At 42.5% G+C, this 21,287-nt stretch overlaps 1 protein-coding gene across 1 annotated transcript in view; it reads right to left on the reverse strand.

Annotated features, from left to right (window-relative positions):
• Positions 1-657: 657 nt before the first annotated feature.
• Positions 658-21,287, reverse strand: part of POLD1 (DNA polymerase delta 1, catalytic subunit) — a 39,820-nt gene continuing 19,190 nt past the window's right edge. The window contains exons 13-27 of the mRNA XM_060780714.2: positions 20,851-21,042; positions 18,343-18,431; positions 18,001-18,117; positions 17,154-17,267; positions 16,373-16,520; positions 14,912-15,007; positions 13,396-13,533; positions 12,426-12,601; positions 11,344-11,496; positions 8,869-8,971; positions 7,822-7,954; positions 6,263-6,376; positions 5,068-5,120; positions 2,648-2,745; positions 658-1,042 (exon numbers count right to left, since the gene is read on the reverse strand). Coding sequence (XP_060636697.2) covers positions 946-1,042; positions 2,648-2,745; positions 5,068-5,120; positions 6,263-6,376; positions 7,822-7,954; positions 8,869-8,971; positions 11,344-11,496; positions 12,426-12,601; positions 13,396-13,533; positions 14,912-15,007; positions 16,373-16,520; positions 17,154-17,267; positions 18,001-18,117; positions 18,343-18,431; positions 20,851-21,042 — 1,821 coding nt within the window. The 3' untranslated portion in view covers positions 658-945. The remainder of the gene's footprint in view (positions 1,043-2,647; positions 2,746-5,067; positions 5,121-6,262; positions 6,377-7,821; positions 7,955-8,868; positions 8,972-11,343; positions 11,497-12,425; positions 12,602-13,395; positions 13,534-14,911; positions 15,008-16,372; positions 16,521-17,153; positions 17,268-18,000; positions 18,118-18,342; positions 18,432-20,850; positions 21,043-21,287) is intronic.

Below are 21,287 nucleotides of genomic sequence, written 5' to 3' on the forward strand. Positions count from 1 at the left end.
CTATATAACACAATTTTTGTTCCTGTGTTATGAATGTCATTTTCTAATTGGTTCAATCAGAAAAAAAACATGGAAAAAGTTTATTAAACTGCAAAAACTTTGTTTTTGTGGGACATCCTGCAGCACATTTTGCTATAGTTATTCAATGAATATCTCGAATCTCAACCAATTCAACATAAACAAAAGTTTCTGACGTATAACAATTACTTTCAACGGAAGTACCACATAATTAAACAGAAAATAACACTTTCAAACCAGGAACAGAAACTTTTTCAAATTTTGTTAAATACTGTAATCTAAATATCTTGAATCCAGTGGCAATTAATATAGCCCCCACTCCTCTCTCTCAGTGTTAGATCTGCTAGCATCTTAAGCATAGATTCCCACTTGTTGAATGGGTACCGATTCCACAACATTTCCTGGGAATAAATAAATTATAAAACTCAGGTCTTAAAATACCTGGCCATGAAAGTCAGTGCTGGCAGGTTATGTACATGGAAATGTTCCTAGATCACTTGCTTCAGCTGTTGAAGAGATGACCAAATGCACAGTGTATCTCTCCAACCTTTTGGTCCCTGAGAGGAAATAAAACTCCTGCTTCTGCTGCCCTACAATTCCTCTTCAGAAGCCCATGTGATTCCACGCAAGCCACTGATATATAAGAAACAAAATAATAAGTCTTTATTTGTAAAAATTCACATTACAAAAACACAGCCACTACAAAAGAGCTTTTGTGGGTCAAGCGTCACATTTTCTCTACAATATACAGTCATTTTGCTGCCCCTCTCCCATCATAGCAACAGAAGACATTTCCAAAACTGCATGGGAACAATGTTCCCTGTCACTTCTATGCTTGTAGTGCCTTGATTGTTGCCCCCTTCAAAAGTGCGCCAGTGGCAATGGGTTTCACTCTGATGAAGAATGGCAAAAAAGGTCAAGGAAGCATCACCATGTGGGGGGGCCAAAGCGTGCGATCAGGACTTCTTGGTCATCAAGGTCCTTCTGTACTTTCTTCCGCATGTAGAAGATGGGGCAGTCACGGCTGAAAGACAGGAGGAAAGGGGAGTCATAGAATCATAGAGTTGGATGAGACCACATGAGCCATCTAGTCCAACCTCCTGCCTTGCAGGAAAAGCACAATCAAAGTATCCCTGACAGATGGCCATCCATCCTCTTGTTCACAAACTTCCAAGGAAGGAAGGGGAATGTGAAAACAAAATGGCTATCATTCTAAAAGGGAATGAAAGAGCTATTGATGGTGTAGGCTGCCATGAAGAGACTAGAGCTTGCCTATAGAATAGTGTTGTCTCACTTAACTAATTTGTTTCTCCCTTGGAACACTTATAAAAGGTAAAAGTTTCCCCTTCACATTAAGTCTAGTCGTGGCTGGCTCTGGGAGGTGGTGCTCATCTCCATTTCTAAGCCGAAGAGCCTGATTAAACCATTATTCTAACCTTCTTCAATGTAAATGTACTTACGTATCCTTCCAATAATAATAAAGGGAGTAAAATAATACATGTAATAATAATAACAACAATAATAATAATAGAGTAAAATGTAATAACAATAACAGAGTAAAATAAAAAAATGTAATAATAAAATAGAGTAAAAATAAATGTAATAATAATAGTAAAGGTAAAAGTTTTTCCCTGACATTAAGTCCAGTCATGTCAGACTCTGTGGGTTGGTGCTCATCTCCATTTTTAAGCCGAAGAGCCGGCGTTGTCCATACACACCTCCAAGGTCATGTGGCCAGCATGACTGCATGGAGCGCTGTTACCTTCTGCCAAAGTAGTACCTATTGATCTACTCACATTTGCATGTTTTTGAACTCCTAGGTTGGCAGAAGCTGGGGCTAACAGCAGGAGCTCACCTGCTCCTCAGATTTGAACTGCCAACCTTTTGGTCAGCAATTTCAGCAGCTCAGCGGTTTAACCTGCTGTGCTACCAAGGACTCCCTTGGAACACTTATGCCAGAGAGTAAAGGAGAAGGGTCTGCAAACGCTACATGTTCTACACTATATCTGCCAACCAAGATGGGATTTCAGAGGCTGCAATTCAGAAAGCAACATCATATCTGCATCACTATTTCAGACTTGGGGCGGGGGGATTTTGATGTCAAAACGATTCCTTCAAGGAGGTTAGTACCAATGAGAGAAAGTAGAGAAAGTGACTCTCACATCTTTTCCTTTGATATCTTGATAAGTGTATTGACAAAGAGTGTTTAATATAGGAAAGCATTCAAGTGGCTGAACATCCATTTTATCACATCAGAATTCTACAATTTATTTTTCCCAGCCAGGTAAACAAAGGACTGGACTGCCTCAGTGCAATTTTGTACTTTACCCACAAACATGCCCCATTCCGCTGCTGGAGAATCCAGGCAACCCAGCTGATAACTTGTGTACCAGCGCAGTCTCCCTCTCCACTCCCCATCTTCTGACAGCTGCTGTATTTATAAAGGCAATAAAGCGCTTGAAGAGTACCCCCATCCCACTCCCTCTCCGTGGGAGCCATCTGTTCATCTCTGATAAGCAGCTGTCAACACCTGGGGGTGACATAAAGCCATATTTCAGCCCAATATCTCGTGGGAACGGGTCAAAACTGGGACTGCCATGAGTGGGCGTGGTGGGCAGTGAGCCCTCACCTGGTACACAGCACATCCTCGTGCAAGCTCCCTTGGCAGCGCTGGCACTGGGTCCACAAGCGTGAAAACTTCTCCTCCAGAGAGCTTAGATAGGTCACCTATGAAGTGGGAAGGAAAAGGGGGAAGAGCAGGCAGACTAACTGAAATGTGACTCAGCCTTTATATTGCACTTTAACCTTCAAAACGTAATGGTCATCCACTGCATTGTTATCGATCCGGGTTCGGATCTCCCCTCAATCACAACACTCACTAGATGACCTGGGGTCAGCTCCTGCTGCGCAGCCCGTCCTACCTCACAAATCAGGAGGAGGGAAACCATATATACTTGTTGGCCCTTCCAGACAGGCCCTATATCCCAGGATCTGATCCCAGGTTTTCTGTTTATCACAGATTATCTCGCAATGTGGATTAGTATAATCCAGTTTAAAGCAGAAAACCTGGGATCATATCCTGGGATATAGGGCCTGTCTGGAAGGGCCTTCACTGAAATAAAATAATAAAAAAATCTTTCAGAATGTTTGAACTGCATCAGACTTTTATCATGAACGTTATAGAATCATAGAGTTGGAAGAGACCTCGTGGGCAATCCAGTCCAACCTCCCTGCCAGGAAGCAGGAAAATCTCATTCAAAGCCCTCCCAACAGATGGCCATCCAGCCTGTTTAAAAGCCTCCAAAGAAGGAGCCTCCACCACACTCCAGGGAAGAGAGTTCCAATGCTGAACAGCTCTCACAGTTAGGAGTAAAGGTAAAGGAGAAGGTTTTCCCTTGACATGAAATCCAGTTGTCTCCGACTCTGGGGGTTGGTGCTCAGCTCCATTCCGAAGCCAAAGAGCTTGTGCTGTTCCTAGACACCTCCAAGGTCATGTGGACAGCATGACTGCATGGAGTGTCGTTACCTTCCCGCCGGAGCGGTACCTATTGATCTACTCACATTTGCATGTTTTAGAACTGCAAGGTTGGCAGAAGCTGGGGCTGACAGCGGGAGCTCACACCGCTTCCTCAGATTTGAACATGCAACCTTTCGGTAAGCAAGTTCAGCAGCTCAGTGGTTTAACTCACTGTACCACTGGGCAGTGTTCTAATGGAATTTTCTTTCCTGGAGTGTGAAGCCATTGTGTGCTAGTCTCCGGGGTAGCAGAAAACAAGCTTGCTCCCTCCTCCCTATGACTTCTCCTTACATGTTTATACATAGCCATTATGTCTCCTCTCAGCCTTCTCTTCTGAAGGCTAAACATGCTCTTTAAGCAGCTCCTCATAGGGCTTATTCTCCAGACCCTTGATCATTTTAGTCGTCTTCCTCTGGACATATTCCAGCTTGTAAACGACTTCCTTACATTGTGGCATCCAGAACTGGAAATTGTATTCCATGTTTGGTCTGGCCAAGTCAGAATAGAGGGTAGCCTGACTTCCCTGGATCTAGGCACTATATTTCTATTTATCAGGCCAAAATTCCATTGGCTTTTTTAGTTGCCACATGGTATTGTTTGCTCATGTTTAACTTGATGTCCACAAGGACTCCAAGCTCTTTTTTACATGTACTGCTGTCAAGTCAGGTATCCCCCATTCTGTAGCTTTATATTTCATTTTTTTCTGCCTAAGTGGAGTATCATGCATTTGTCCCTATTGAACTTCTTTTTGTTGGTTTTGGCCAATCATCTCTCTAATCTGTGAAGATCGTTTTGAATTCTGTTCCTGTCTTCTGGAGTATTGGCTATCCCTCCCAATTTGGTGTCGTCTGCAAACTTGATGATCATGCCTTCTAGCCCTTCATCTAAGTCATTAATAAAGATCTTGAGCTGAACCGGGCCCAGGATGGAACCCTGCAGCACTCCATTCATCACTTCTTATGTATATGGGAAAGACTACAGAAAGGGATCGGAAGGCATATTTAAAGTCAGGGAACTGTGAGAGATTAGGGAAGAACAGTGTCCTCCCCATTAGACTTCAAAACCATGCATCCTCCACAAAAGATTTTTTATATGTTAGAAAGATATTTTCTGGAACGAAATTTGCCCAGGAAGGGGAACATCATAAAATTTTCCCACAACTACTTCCTAGAGAGCATTTGGCATCAATCTGGGCCATTAAAAAAGGAGCCTGGTGGCGTAGAAAAATAATCTTAAGGAGCAACATAAGCTCTATAGGCTGTATTGTCCACACCTCTGTTCTAAGGTTGCCTAGTAAAATACTTTCAAAGTAAGACTGGAGCCATGGACAACTCCGTTCAATCCCTTGGCTTCTCTTCTAGGATAGCAAACAACATTTTTAAAGTTCAGTTTGCCAACAGCTTTTTCTGCTCCCTCTTTTTGTCGTCAGGAATTTGTCAAATTAAAACCTCTAAAGCTGATTAACCCAATGTGTCTACCTGGATGGAGCTAGCTTCACATGATCCCACTAATATTGCCACAGATCTACTTACCTCCTTCTGATAGAGCTCAGACTGGCGGCTCAGACAGAACTTACACACAGCACCTGGAGGAAAAGCAGGAAATGAGATGGAATTCCCACTCACTTGGTGTTTTCATCAGGATATTTCCCACTTATGCCTTCTCTAGAAAAACCACAACTAATAAAGAACAACATCCTGAAAACAAGGTTATTCCAGACGTGAAACAACCAGGGCCAGCTAACACCTCCCAACAAAGGATTCCCCCAGGTAGGAAGCAGCCAGGCCTTGAAGATGCAAGGCTGTTGCAATTAATGTTGATTAATTGCAACATTCACATTTGCGTCCAAAAGACAAGAGTTCTTTCTCCCACCCTGAACATTCCTCAGATATATAAACCTCCCTTGATTAGTTTCCAATATACCTCACAACCTCTGAGGATGCCTGCCATAATTGTGGGCAAAACGTTAGGAGAGAATGCTTCTGGAACATGGTCATACAGCCCGGAAAACTCACAGCAACTATCACTTTTTTATCTGCAGACTTAATATCTAGTATCAATTAAGCTACAAAAAAATATTCCCCCCAAAAATATTTGGGTGGCTCTCTAGTCCTTCAGTGTGACTTATGTTTTGCTTCTGGCCCAAATATAGTCAAAACATAGCTTTGCTATTATCTGTGGTTTCAGGTATCAGAGTTGTACTGTAGCTGTGTCTGATCAGATTAAGGGGCTATTTGTCCACTCTTCTGTTCACCGAGTGGTTAATCGGTTTGTACAGAAGCAGAAGGAGGCATATATGCAAATGCAACCTCTGTCCCACATTCTCTGATAATAAATATCGCTTTTATACTCCAACATCCAGAAAGCTCAGGATCACAAGTTGAGAGCTTCCTTTTTCTAGGCTGTTGATGTTGATACTACCTCTCATGAGAAACTAAAAATGGCCATCTTTCACAATTTATAGGCAATCTCCCCTCTTCTCCCACCTACAACATTTGGGGGGGGGGGGGGGAGAACCAAGGAGGTCTGGAAAGCTCTAATTAAATGCAAGGTTTTCCTGCCAGTCATAAATGTACAGAGACAGAACTGCAACATGCACACACATACACACTCCACTCTGTGGCAAGTTCTGGCAATAAGAACTTGCAAAATTTACTGCTGGTTAGAGGCACGTAATGGGGGATGGGAAGGAACTTATTTTGGTAGTGCACAGAGGTAGACTCTCACCATGGTGGTTGAGCACAGCCCGACAACCGATGCAGGTGCTTCGTTTGGTAGCAAAAGCCATGAGCCCTCCAACCTTGGCTGTCAACACTGTTTTGCAGCGGGTATGTTCTCCCTCTGCAAAGGAAGGAAAGAAAGAATTGAGCCCACCCTAGATTCTATACAAGCATTAGGAAGGGGGCTGGGATCAGTGCATGGGTCCCTCTTCTACTGTGGTGAAAAATTATTACTGGTCAACACACATTTTGGTGTCTCAGATGTTAGACATGTTTCTGGGTATATCTGACCTACTGATTCCAAAAATGGCACCAATTTCCCCCCATCAGGTCTAGTTTTTTAGATACAAAGCATATGCCATCTACCCATGGCCATCTACTCATCCACAGAACACCATGATAACCATATCTAAGAAACTACAGCTGATGTGGTCTATCCAATGCAATTTTCTGAATCAGGGCACCAAATAACCCATTACAGGCCTAAAAACCAAGACACCAAGAAAATATATATATATTTGGGTTGGGATGTGTTATCAGTAGCCAAATTTCCTTACAAGCATCCCCCACAGGATAAGCTATTTGTGCCTACAAATAATTTTTTTAGGGTGGGCTTAAAGTTGTCTCTGTCCTGTGGCTCAAGGCAGGCAGGAAAGGAAGAGAGCTTTCCAGTCTATGCCAAAAAGGGATAATTTTACAGTAGGAACTCCTCTAAAGACACCCCTGCTTTTCTTCCCACATACTCATCCTTGAGGTTGGGGTTAAATCTTGAAATGTTAACTGTACAAAACTGTAGTGGAGCCAAAGGAGGTTTGATTCCTTTGCTTCAGTAAGACAGGAGACTAGTCTCTAATGTCTCTAGGAGACGTTAGACCAGTGGTTCTCAACCTTCCTAATAATGCGACCCCTTAATACAGTTCCTCATGTTGTGGTGATCCCCAACCATAAAATTGTTTTCGTTGCTACTTCACACCTGTAATTTTTCTACTGTTATGAATCGTAATGTAAATATCTGATATGCAGGATGTATTTTCATTCACTGGATAAAATTTGGCACAAAAACCCAATACACCAAAATGTGAATACTGCTATGATGAAGGGGGGGGGGGTTAATTTTGTCATTTGGGAGCTGTAGTTGCTGGGATTTATTGTTAACCTACAATCAAAGAGCATTCTGAACTCCACCAGTGATGGAATTGAACCAAACCTGGCATACAGAACTCCCATGACCATCAGAAAATACTAGCAGGGTTTGGTGGGCATTAATCTTGAGTTTTGGAATTGCAGTTCACCTACATCCAGAGCACTGTGGACTCAAACAATGATGGGTCTGGACCAAACTTAGCATGAATACTCAATATGCCCAAATGTGAACACTGGTGGAGTTTGGGGAAAATAGGATCTTGACATTTGGGAGTTGTAGCTGCTGAGATTTATAGTTTGTCTATAATCAAAGAGCACCCCAAACCCCACCAATGATAGAATTGGGACAAACTTCCTGCACAAAACCCCCTTGCCATGCCTGTTCCAACTTTGCTCTCTCTAGACAGCCAGAAACCCACTCACTCAGCAAGATATTCTGTGCCTTGCCCTCCCCCAAGATGGGTTCAAAGATGCGCAGGAGAGGCTTGGCAAGCTGCTGCTCCAGGTAATACTGGGTGTCAATGGGCAGGTTATTCTCCAGCACATAGATGGGATCCTGGAAAATACAAAAGAGGGAAACGTAAACAGGAAGTAAGCATTGCTTAGGGTCACACTAGCTGCATGATGACTACATATTACCACACAATTTTTGTCTCCTTCTCGGGAGTTGTTACCTCATAGCATTTACTCTGAAAGACCGAAGGGGATGTACGCACGTACACAAAGAGATTGGGAAAGTTACCTTTGCGGGCAACACCCTCGCAGAACAACCCAGCCAGCACACTTGTCTAAAAACTAACTTTCCAAAACTTTGAACATTAACAGCTCTGGTTAGAAGCAATAAGCCTAGGAATCAGTTATGAAACACTAGAAGGATTTTGATCTGGACACTAAGAAAGAATAGGGAGAGTTTGGAGACTTGCTCTTCCCATGTGGATTCTATGCCTAAACTTAGACTCTTCCTTCCTCCATCTACTGATTAAAGAAAGACATAGCAATAGATGACAGCAAGTGTCTCACAAGCGCATCCATACCAAATTGAACCCCAAACATGGCCCAATTTAGGTATTAAACAAACCTACAGAGAGATGCACAAGGAACACTTTATGTACATTGTTTCCTAAACTACACAGGACAATGCACAATGCTGCCTCTCCACTTTCTTCCAAGTAGCTTTTTGCTGGCCTAAGGATTAATAATAACATATATTATTGGAATTAAAGATTGTGTTTTAAATGAGAATGCATTTTTACAAAAACACTTGTGCACCTGCAGGTACATACAAACCACATCAATCCCCTACCAATCTTGTTACCCCTTTAATCCTGGGAAGAGCCCATTAACAAAGCATGAGAACAACAGCATCTTCCTTCTCATATTTCCTAGCCATTGCTATTAGTGGCCATTGACAGCCTTGTCCTCCAAATCTGCATTCCCCACTGTCCATTGGTGCTTTCTTTCTACACTCACTTCTGATTTCATGTAAGCTGCAACACCTTTGGCGGCACCGATGATGACGTAAGGAACTCGGTCCCCCAGGTTAGGAGCACTGCCAGGATCTCGTCGACGCATCCTAAGGGGACAAGTCTCAGTAAACATCATGTGGATCAAAATGGTTGAGAGGATGGAACTGCTGATCCAGCAGGGCCAAGAACATTCAATGCTTGCTTGAGCAGGGGAAGGTGCTGTGGATAGGTAATGAGGAAGATTTTCAGAGCCCAAATAAGCTTTGAATGGAGAGAAGGAAGCAAGGAAAAGAAAAAGGAATTTTGAATACCCCTCCAGCACAATTTATTATGTATTATTTATTTACTGTATTTATATACCACCTTTCTCATCCCTGGGGTGACTCAAGGTGGCTTTCAACATAGTAATGGCAAAAATTGAATGTCAACAAGACAACATGTCCTCTATTACCAAAGTAGACCAATGCCAAGCATATATTTCACAGTGTGTACAAGATACAATAAGCAAAAATCTACAATAAGCGTAAGTATGATGTATTCACAATACTAATAATAGTCTTTTGAAGAAGTAATGATATCAATTATAAAGAGCTTCTGTTTCTTTATCAAGATCTTCTACAGGATACAACAAATAATGAGACATACGTTCCTTGAATTCCCAGTACCAAATGGTAAATCTTCAATGCCAACATACAGTCAAACAAAAGAAAATCATAATCACTAATCACTACATATAACTATGACTTAAAACCTTTAAAACCATTCAACATAAGACATAAATAAAACTTAAACATTCAAAGCATTAGAATCATCCTAGTATAAATATTACAATCACATAATTCTAAAATCATATACCATAGGCAGTCCAACTATCATTGTACGTGTTCCTTAATTGTTCTTTGTACTGCATTATTTTATTAGCTAAAGGCTTGATCCCACAACCATGTCTTTGTTCTCTTTCTAAAGGTCAGGAGGGAGGGCACTGATCTAATCTCACTGGGGAGGGAGTTCCAGAGCCAAGGAGCCACCACTGAAAAGGCCCTGTCTCTTGTCTCCACCAGTCACGCCTGCGAAGGAGGTGGGACTGAGAGCAGGGCCTCCCCAGAAGATCTTAACCGCAGAAGATCTTAACCTCTGTGATGGTTCATAGAAGGAGATGCGTTCTGACAAGTAAATTGGGCCAGAACAGTTTATGGCTTCAAAGGCTAAAGACAGCACTTTGAATTGTGCTCGGTAGAGGACTGGCAGCCAGTGGAGCTGACGTAACGGGGGGTTGTGTGCTTCTTGTACCCCCTTCCGATGAGAAATCTGGCTGCCACCCATTGGACCACTTGAAGCTTCTGAACAGTCTTCAAAGGCAGCCCCACGTAGAGCACATTGCAGTAATCTATTCTCAAAGTAACAAAAGCATGGACCACAGTGGCCAAGTCTGGCTTCTAAAGGTACGGGCGCAACTGGCACACAAGAGTTAAAGAAGTTAAAACGTGGGAGATGGAAAACTCAACATATGACCCAGTGTGTGATTATAGCAACATTATTAACATATTTTCCCTGATGAGACTGCTGAAAACTAAGTGGGGCTAGTGGTAGGGTGAGACATTAAGAGAATGAAACTCAAAGGCAATTGGTGTTAGCTTCATCCTCACCTGTATAGCCCTGCAGGAAGAGACACATTTATTGTCCAAAAGTTTGTTTGTCAAGAAGTAGCAAACCAGCCAAGCGAAAGAAACAGATCTGTTATATTAGTGTGTGTCTATATAGCAGATGAAAAAGATGCAGCCAGACAGGAAGCCCGCAGCAGAGGGGTGGGCGTCAATAGAGGTTCCACTTGCAGCTGTGCCTGCCACGGCTATTTCTGCCTTTCCCTTTGGTCATGCCTCATTGATGCTCCACCACCTCACCCACCCACACACCTTCTTGCACCACCCTGAGGACACACATGTCCCAAAGACACACTTAGGGCAGGGGAGACTATGCAGAGGGAGAGGTGAGGCGAAACAAATTCTCTGACAACAGATCCTATGCTATCAAAAAGCAAGAGGGGAGCAATTGCTCAGGAGATGAACACACATGTACAGTCTGATCTTGGCATTCTCAGTCATAAGGAGTTCAGGTAGCAATGGGAAACTTCGTAAAGGTTCCGCAAAGCAGAAAAGACAACAAGGGTCTCACTCAGTATAAGGTGGTGCCACATATTCTAGAGCTGACATCACTGTGGCCCTACAGATGTTGAATTGAAATGCTGATGGTCCTCTCTCCATCACAATATTTTGGACCAGTACTACAACTGGAAGTCACAGGGTTTGTACTTGTGAAAAATGCTGGTAGGCTGTTAAAAATTGTGGGAGTTGGAGTCCAAAATGCTTATTTAGTTAATATGCTCCCTAAACAAATGTGGAATGTGTTAAGGCCTGGGGCCTCTTTTGTCCTGAAAAGAAAAAGAGTGGGGAGAAGGCACCTGTTTCCCCTTTCAACTCACCGCTCGGCCAGTTCAACATGGGCCTGGCGGCCTGCATACTCATCTGCTGTGCGTGTCAGTTCCTTGGTGATTACCAACTGTGAGATATCAACTCTGTTGCAGAGCAGGTCAGATATCACCTCCTTAGCATGGGCCACAGCACCTGTAGGGTCCCTTCAAGAAGATATAGAACAATCTATGAAGGTGTTCTTTCAAAAGAAAATGAGCTACGTTAAAGTGAACTCAAAATTCTGATCTCTAGTACGTTACTGAAAAACTGTACATGTCAGGGAAGTGGTGGATTTCTAGATAACAGAAAAATTGCAATTTAACAGTCAGTTTTATTGTAGCATCTAGGAAATTAAAATACCATATATATTCGAATATACGCTGACCCAATTATAAGCTGAGGAACCTAATTTTACCACAAAAAACTGGGAATATGTATGGACTTGAGTATAAGCCAAGGGTGGGAAATGCAGCAGCTACTGGTACATTTCAAAATAAAAATAGACACCAATAAAATTACATTAATTGAGGCATCAATAGATTAAATGTTTTTGAATATTTACATAAAACTGTAATTTAAGATAAGACTGTCCAACTCTTGATTAAACCATTATTCTAACCTTCTTCAATGTAAATGTGCTTACGTATCCTTCCAATAATAATAGAGTAAAATGGAAATGTAATAACAGTAATAATAAATGTAACAATCGAGTAAAATAATAAATGTAATAACAACAATAGAGTAAAATAATAAATGTAACAATAATAAGAGTAAAATAATAAAAATAATAAAAATAAAGCAAAATAATAAATGTAATAATAGTAATAATAACAACAATAATAATAACAGAGTAAAATGATAAATCATTTTGACTTGAGTATAAGCCAAGAAGGGCTTTTTCAGCCTAAAAAAGGGTTAACAACTCAGCTTATATTAAAGTATATATGGTAAGTTCCACTTTAACTCAGGTATAGTGGACTCATTGCCCCTCCACCCACAATAAACCCCAACAACTCAGAGATGCATGTCAGGCTAAAAGTCAGGCCTGGCTTGGAATGAGCCTTCCTTCAAACATCCATTGATATCCACTGACCGATCAATGAGCAGCTTCTGCAGGCAGGTGTTGATGAGATTTGCCACAAGGGGACAGTTGTCTCGGCGTACAGTCTCGATACCCTTACAGTCCATTTTATCATGAGTATCAGGGTTAGAGGAGAAGTAAAGGCCAGCATAGCGCTTCTTATTGATCAGGAGGTAAGGAAAATATACCTAGTGGGTGGACAGATTGACAAAAGAGCAAGGAACCATGTTACAACACTAAGTCACCAGAAATTATAATTTGGATGACGTATCATTGACTAGAGAAGGCATGGGCAAACTTCAGACCTCTAGGTGTTTTGGACTCCAACTCCCACAATTCCTAACAGCTGGTAGGTTGTTAGGAATTGTGGGAGTTGGACTCCAAAACACCTGAAGGACCAAAGTTTACCCATGCCTGGACTAAAGGAAGCGTTTTTTTCCCAATGTTTTTTTTAGGGAGGGCTTGATTTTAGCATGAAACAAACAATACATTGATGTTTTTCTTTCAACATCAGACTGACAAATTGCTAAAGTTTTAAGGAGCTACTGGAACTGCATTTCAAGGTAAACAATTTTGTCTAGACTAAAAAAATGTGCACATTAACGGCACTTATGCAATTAAAATCATGGCACTTTGGTTCTCAAAGAGTCACAGGGCAGATTCCTGTACATTTTAAGAAACCTCTACGGACTTACAAGAAGTGCTCCATCTTTCTACGTCTTCTTCCTCCTTTCTTATAACTACCACATACTGTCTTTATTTTCTGACTCTTACATGACATTTCCTGTTGGCCTCCAAATGTTGCCATTCAACTCACGCAATGCCCCAGTCAAAACAGGCAACATTATGGGAGCTGTAGCCTAAAACCTCACCCGGGCCCTGAGATGGTAGCATTGTTGTGGCGCATTACCAATTATCTGTTCTTCAGACCTGTTTCAAAGGCAGTCCACAATGGAGGAGAGAAGCCCACCATTCCACTCACCTTCTCAAATTCTAGCTTGATGGGGGGAATAAAATGGCTGGAGACCCAGGCTGCTGCTTCCCTGCCAATCTCCATGGCCTCTGCGACTGATGGAACACCCAGACGGCACATGACTGAGTCTGTGTCCCCATAGACTACCTACAGTCGAAGAACATGTAGTTGAACTTTTGGAAATTATTACCCACCTTGTTTCACAGGCTTTCAGCCACAGCATTGCCAGCTACCTCCATATGAGCCATATAGGGCTGCTGTGTTCCATCTTACTGCTTTTTGTCTATGTCAGGCATCCTCAGAGGTTGTGAGGTCTGTTGTAAACTAGGCAAGTGAAGTTTATATATCTTTGGAATATCCAGGATGGGAGAAAGAACTCCTGTCTGTTTGAGGCAGGTGTGAATGTTGCAATTGACCACCTTGATCTTCATTTAATGGCATTGCAGCTTCAAAGCCTGGTTGGTTGCTGCCTGGGGGATCTTTTATTGGGAGGGAGGAAGAGGGAGTAGACTTCTTTTCTGCTACACTGAAAACTAGAACTCGGAGCAATGAGTTCAAATTACAGCAAAGGAGATTCCATCTGAACATTAAGAAGAACTTGCTGACTGTAAGAGCTGTTCAGCAGTGGAACTTCTTGGTGGAAGTTCTTTCCATGGAGGCTTTTAAGCAGATGTTGGATAGCCATACGTTAGGTGTGCTTTGATTGTGCTTTTCCTGCATGGCGGTGGTTGGACTAGATGGCCCATGTGATCTCCTTCAACTCTATTATTTTATCATTCTAGGCAAGGAATGCTTAGTTCTCCTCAACATTCTCCTCCAAAGGTCGACTCCACCAAAAAATAGATTATCCACCTTTTTCTCTTATTTATAAGACTAGTATTATATAATGCCGGAGATCTCAAACTTTTTAAGCAGAGGGCCGGCTCATGGTCCTTCAGACTGTTGGGGGGGGGGGGGGGTGAACTATAGTTTAAAAAACTACAATTATCTTATTTGTAATGCAACAAATGAAGAAACATATTTTTTTTTTTAAAAAAAAAATGATTTTAACCAGAATAAACTTACCAGAATTTTGGGCCTGGTTTTTGGTGATGAGATAGTCAAATTAATTAATATTGTTGTTGTATGCCTTCAAGTCTAAAGTTTAGGGCGGGGTGCGAGGTAAATGACTTTGGAGGGCCACATCCGCTCCAGGGGCCTTATTTATTTATTTATTTGCTCCATTTATATACCGCTTAAAGCGGTTGACAATAGCAAAATTCAATGCTCAACATCATAAAAACAGTTAAAAACAATTAAAACAATGGCATAAAAACAACCAATTAAACATCAATATAACATCTCATTAGCGTCTCAAAGGTAGAATCAAGATCCTTAGTTTGGGGAACCCTGATATAAAGTATCCACTAAAAGCTTAGAAAACTACACTGCACTGATGTCTCAGTCATAAAGTAAGCACACTCACTGGTTTAGAAACTGAGGCCCAAAAAGTATTTTTTTCACACTCTGAACCCATCTTTTGTACCTTAGCATCAGCACTGTAGCCATTGGCAATGGTATACTTGGATTCCACTAGCTGCTTTGTCTTCTCTATCATCTGACGCCCAAATCCTGTCACACTCTGCAGAAAGAAGAATTACTGTATGTAAATCTAGGATTATTTTTTTGACAGGGGGACAAATGAACAGGCTCAAGGATACTACCACTGAGTGTACATTAAACTTAACTCGAACACTTCCCCAGCACAATATGAATTTGGATAAATTATAAGGTCAATTTTGACGCTTCACCAGGTCTCCGCAAATCCATTTAGGTGTAAGATTTGATGCAAGTTCCTCAGGCTGCAAAACACAGCTCAGTCTAATTAATCTGATCCTGTGTACAGTTTGTTTCAGATATTTTCCCCATTATAGTAGCTAGACTTTCAAGAACAAAGCGGTTACTGCATCTTCTGGTAATGAAGTCCATGAAGTTAAAATACATGATGTGTCAGCAATACTTCCTCTGTCTGTCTTGAATTTATTACCAACCAACTGCAAAGACCTAGTTTGTTTAATGATTTTAGGCTCCAATTTTATACAAATTTATACAGGAGGCAGCTCACTGAAAACAATGACACTTTTTAAAGATCTGTATGGGCCCCCTGGTTTTTTGTTTGGGGTTTTTTTTGTCATGTCAGGAGCTACCTGAGAAACTGCAAGTCGCTTCTGGTGTGAAAGAATTGGTCATCTGCAAGGACATTGCCCAGGGGACGCCCAGATTTGATGTTTTATCATCCTTGTGGGAGGCTTCTCTCATGTCCCCGCATGAGGAGCTGGAGCTGATAGAGGGAGCTCATTCGCCTCTTCCCGGATTCGAACCTGCAACCTGTCGGTCTTCATTCCTGCCGGCACAGGGGTTTAACCCACTGCGCCCCCTGGTGGCATAGTGGGTTAAACTGCTGAGCTGCTGAACTTGCTGACCTAAAGGTTGGCGGTTTGAATCTGGGGAGCGGGGTGAGCTTCCCGTTAGCTTCTGCCAACCTAGCAGTTCAAAAGCATGCAAATGTGAGTAGATCAATAGGTACCGCCTTGGAGGGAACGGCACTCCATGCAGTCATGCCTGACACATGACCTATGTGTCTACAGACAACACCGGCTCTTCGACTTACAAATAGAGAGGAGCACCACCCCCCAGAGTCGGACACGACTATACCTAATGTCAGGGGAAATCTTTACCCTTACTACAGGACTTCACTGCTAACTAATTAAGCAAGGTGTGGGCAGACAGGAAGACAAGGCCAAAGGGCACTTATAGGAATTCATTGAAATTATCTTCTACAATATCAAATCAGTTATTTGTATCACCTGCTGCCGCTGCGTAACTGGTTCATCTGGCAATACAGAAGGGTTCTTTAACAGTAGCTTCCTGAATTCAGTTGACATTAATGTATTAAAGAAAATCATAACCTGAGAAATCCCCTAACTTTAAGACAAACCACTATTACCTGAGAGATCTCCAGACATGGCAGTTTTCCCACTTGCGCCCCGGTGAAGCCATAAACTGAGTTGGCGCTGACCTTGAGAGCCAGCTGTCGTCCATCCAGCACCTGGCGCTTGAATGGATCTGTCTCTTGCTTCAGCTCTGCCTTAGCCCTAAGCCAAAGAGGGACACAAGGAGATAGAACCGCCACCCACAATTCCATAGTGGCTTCTCTTACCAGTTCCATTTGGCAAGAAGCACTTGGCTAATTTTGAAATTCTAGATCCACAGCCTTAAATGAACCCCAGGTTTTAGTAGGCGGGGTTTCCTGGCTTCTAAAGCTTGTGGTCAAGGAATTACTAGATATGATGCTTATTTACACAAAGCTGGAAAAAGTTGTTTTTTTGGATGAGCACTTCCAGAATCCTCCTCCCTTCTGCCAGCTATTCCAAAAGCATGTGTTTTAAGTTTCTATACCCAGTTTTTTTAATGCCCACTCTCTGAATCCATGTTTGTTATGCATCTCTCGTTTCTTAAACCCAAGATATTTCTTCTCTAAATCTTATATCCAGCCAGCAAAAAAGAAAAACCTATTCTGCAAAGCACACAGACTTCTCTATATGATGGCTTTAGAGGATTTGGATGCCCATCTCTCTTGCCCAACCATTATCTGTTTGGACCGGCATCAGCTATCCAAATCTCAGTTGGGTGTTCTTCTAAATCCTGATGACTTCAAAATGATACTTTCTGCATGTTAACCAGGTTTCCACCCTTCCTTTTAATCATTCCAATTCTGTCCCTTTCACCTTTTGCGGGCAGCCAGTAAATTCTCCAGAATCTCGGGCAGCAACCCTTTGCGAACAGATGCCTTCACAAAATGGTCCCCAGTTGGAGTACGAATGAACTTGTCTGCTGAAAGCCTATGGGACAAAAAAGCAAACAAAATTGGAGTCTGACCACTTTTTTAACACATCACCATCTCCGCTTTCTGATCTCCCCAACTTTTTTTTTTTTTTGTCGTGTCAGGAGCAATTTGAGAAACTGGAAGTCGCTTCTGGTGTGAGAGAATTGGCCGTCTGCAAGGACGTTGCCCAGGGGACGCCCGGATGATTTGATGTTTTATCATCCTTGTGGGAGGCTTCTCTCATGTCCCCGCATGAGGAGCTGGAGCTGATAGAGGGAGCTCATCCGCCTCTCCCTGGATTCGAACCTGCAACCTGTCGGTCTTCAGTCCTGCCGGCACAGGGGTTTAACCCACTGCACCACCGGGGGCTCATCTCCCCAACTGTTCTCTAGGAACACACCTCATTTGGGTATAGCCCTCATTCCTGCACCTGGCTGGCTTCCAACAACCAATTTTTTTTTTTCAAAATCTTGGTATGGGAAATCTACCTTTTTGCATGAAGGGAGGGGGGAATCAGAGATTGAGGTCATAATGAAAGGTTAGGTAAACTTGTATCCCAGTAACCTGGGTTTTCTTTCTTGCGCAGGTCCCAAGTAAAAATGGCGTCAGAAAAGCAATCTCCTTGTTGTACCTCGAGGAATGGGGCAATGTGTGGCTGCTTGGCTCCTACCATACCTGTGCCATCCTCCCTTTTAAAACTCCATGCAGCCCAGCTCCAAAGGCACCTGTTCAAGTCCTCCTTCACTCACCCATGGCGTTCCACTGCTCCCTGTTGTAACAGTGTTGTATAACAAAGGTTGTGGGCCATCATGATGGAAGGGTACAGGGAGGAGAAATCCAAGGTAGCGATGGGCACATCGTAATAGCTAAAAAGAAAAGCGAGGCCTGTTACAGTCCTCTGTCTCCTCCCTTTCTTATCAGTTGGGCCCAAGAGCTTTCACTGGATTCCCTCCTGGTGTCCATCTTCCAGGATGAAAACCAATGGCTCGAGGCCCCATGACTTGATTTAGTTTAATCAGTCCCCAAGTTAACATCCATCCCCACTTCCCCAAGAAGTTTAATTTCCCAAGTTCAGTTCCTGCCATTCTTACCCCTTTAGTGGTTCAATGACAGTCGCACCAGTATAGTCCTCCCCACCTTCTGACTTGACCACTGGCATCACCAGGTTTTGCTTCACAGCCTTTGGGTAGAAATAAGAGGGGGGTTTTTTTTGGGGGGGGGGGGCATTTCCATCATTCTTAACTTCATCCTCTAATCGGGCTGTTCCAACAACTGATGTGTTACCTCCATGCCTAGTATCTTTTATTATGGTTATGATTAGTGGAGAAGGGAGCCTCCAGTGGTGCAGCAGATTAAACTGCTGAGCTGCTGAACTTGTTACCCCCAGCTTCTGCCAACTGTTCTGAACTGTTACTCCCAGCTTCTGCCAACCTAGCAGTTTGAAAACAAGCGAGTAGATCAATAGGTACCACTCCAGTGGGAAGGCAATGGTGCTCCATGCAGTCATACCAGCCACATGACCTTGGTGGCATCTAGGGAGAATGCTGGCTCTTTGGCTTAGAAAGGAGATGAGCACCACCTCCCCAGAGTTGGACACAACTAGACTTAATGTCAAAGGGAAACCTTTATTTTTAACCTTTAGTGGAGAAGACCTGCAACCCGCATCAGCCTTAGCTAGCACAAGCAATAGAGAAGAATCCTGGAAGCATCAATCCAACAATAACTGAAGAACCATGTTGTTCTCATCCAATTTACAGAATATTTTTTGACATACAAGGCACTTTGCTGACTAACATGAGACAATGTTCCATCTTGCCACTGGCAAATACTGGATAGTTGAGGCATGTTGTGAAAGTGTTTCTGGCAAGGCCAGTCAGCCCAACACCAGAGCTGTCTGACTTTATTAACAACCTTATAATTGGCCAGACATTGAGTTGCCATGGGCAAGGAAGAATTGATTTATTATTTTTGTGTTGTTTCAATTAAGTGACTGAAGTTAGCAAGACACTGCAGTGACATTCTAGCACTTCTCCTTAAAAGAGAAAAAGCAGACTGACAAGCTAGAAATCTAAAGGAAAATCTGAAGACCTGCAGGGCAAACTATAACAATAGGAAACAAGAAGAATACAATGGCTGTAAAAAAGAGAGAGAATAAAAGGAACAGGCTGCTTTATCTAAAGTGAAATAAAACCAGTGTAATGTAGAGGCAAAGTCTGGAAAGACCCAGGTTCAAATCAGCACAAAGAAACAATTACCCATCAGATTAAACTATACCACCATGAATAATTTGGAGGAAGGCTGAAGGAGGGACAATGTAAACATGAATAGCAGCAAAAAGAGAACTGGCTATTAAACTTTGACTTGGAATAGGCTTGTTCAGCTATGAATTTATTGGATATTTAGCTGTCATCCAGTCGTCTTTGACTTATGAACGAGAGATCTCAATGTCACCATATTATCAACAGAGCTCCTCAGATCTTGCAGACTCAAATTCATGGCTTCCTGGATTGAATGTATCCATTTGGAATGCAGCCTTCCACTTTTCCTACTGCCTTCTACCTTACCAAGCATTATTGCTTTTTTTTTTTAGTGAGTCAGGTCTTCTCATGATATGATCAGAGTACAACAAGATGACAGAGCTGTAAGGGGCCCCATGGGGCATTAGGTCCAAAACCCCTGCTCCATGCAGGTTCAGCAGTTAGATTATCCCTAGTACAAACATGGACAAGCTTCGACCCTCCAGGTGTTTTGAACTTCCACTATTCCTAATACCCTCAGGCCCTTTCCTTTTCCCCCTTAGCTGCTCAAGCCTCAAAAATCTATATATAGGAGGCATGGGCAAACTTGGGCCTTCCGGGTGTTTTGGACTTCAAGCAGCTGAGGGGGTAAAGGAAGGGGTCTGACGCTGTTAGGAATCATGGGAGTTGAAGTCCAAAGCACCTGGATGGCCCAATTTTGCCCATGCCATGGAGGAGGAAACCATGAAAATGAACAAAATCTAGCTACCAGTATTTAAAAAACTCTAAAATTACAACAGCAAAACAACAGAGAGGAAACAATCAGGGTCATCTAATCACCTCTCAACAAAAGATTGCCCCAGGCACTAACAAGCCACACCAAACAGCAGCCAGGCCATCAAATGCTAATCAAGGTGGTCAGTTGAATCATTCACACCTAGCTCCAATAGACAAGAGTTCTTTGTCCCACCCTGGTCATTCCACTGATACATTAACCCATTTTTCTAGTTCCAACAGACCTCACTACCTCCAACAGACCTCACTACCTCTGAGGATGCTTGCCATAGATGCAGGCAAAGCGTCAGGGGAGAATGCCTCTAGAACATGGCCATTTAGCACGAAAAAACCTACAACAACCCAGTGATTCCGGCCATGAAAGCCTTCGACAATACATCTTATCAAATGTTTTACTGAAATCCAGATAAATGATATCCACAGCATTCCCATCATCTACTAAACTAGTGATCTGATAAAAGATTGATTTAGCAGGATTTGTTCTGATCAAAGCCATATGGCTCCTTCTAATCACTGTATCATCATCTTTATTCTGATTCGATTACAAAAAACCCAGGTGCCCCTCACCTGCCGTAGGAGCTGGGAGACAACTTTAATTTGTTGCCCCCGTGCCAAGAGATAGCTGAGAGGGACACCAGTGACTCTTGCCATCTCCATGTAGTTGATGACACACATGAGCTTCTCCAAGAGACGAAGGGGCAGGTAGGCATCTTTAAGACAATATACAGCCAATCGCCGACGTGACTGTTCTGTACCATTCTGCAAGAAGAGGAAAAAGAAAAAAAATCATGTAAATTTTCAACTCACATAATCCTGTGCAAATAGCCATGCCGATTGACAGGGACTAAAGTCCAGCACCATTCAGAGCATACGATATCTATCTATCTATCTATCTATCTATCTATCTATCTATCTATCTATCTTTTTATTTATTTCACTTGTATACTGCTTTTCTCACCCCTGCGGGCGGACTCAAAGCAGTTTTCAACATATTTATGGCAAAA

This window comes from Anolis sagrei, chromosome 6 (assembly GCF_037176765.1).
Source record: "Anolis sagrei isolate rAnoSag1 chromosome 6, rAnoSag1.mat, whole genome shotgun sequence".
Taxonomy (NCBI): Eukaryota; Metazoa; Chordata; class Lepidosauria; order Squamata; family Dactyloidae; genus Anolis; species Anolis sagrei.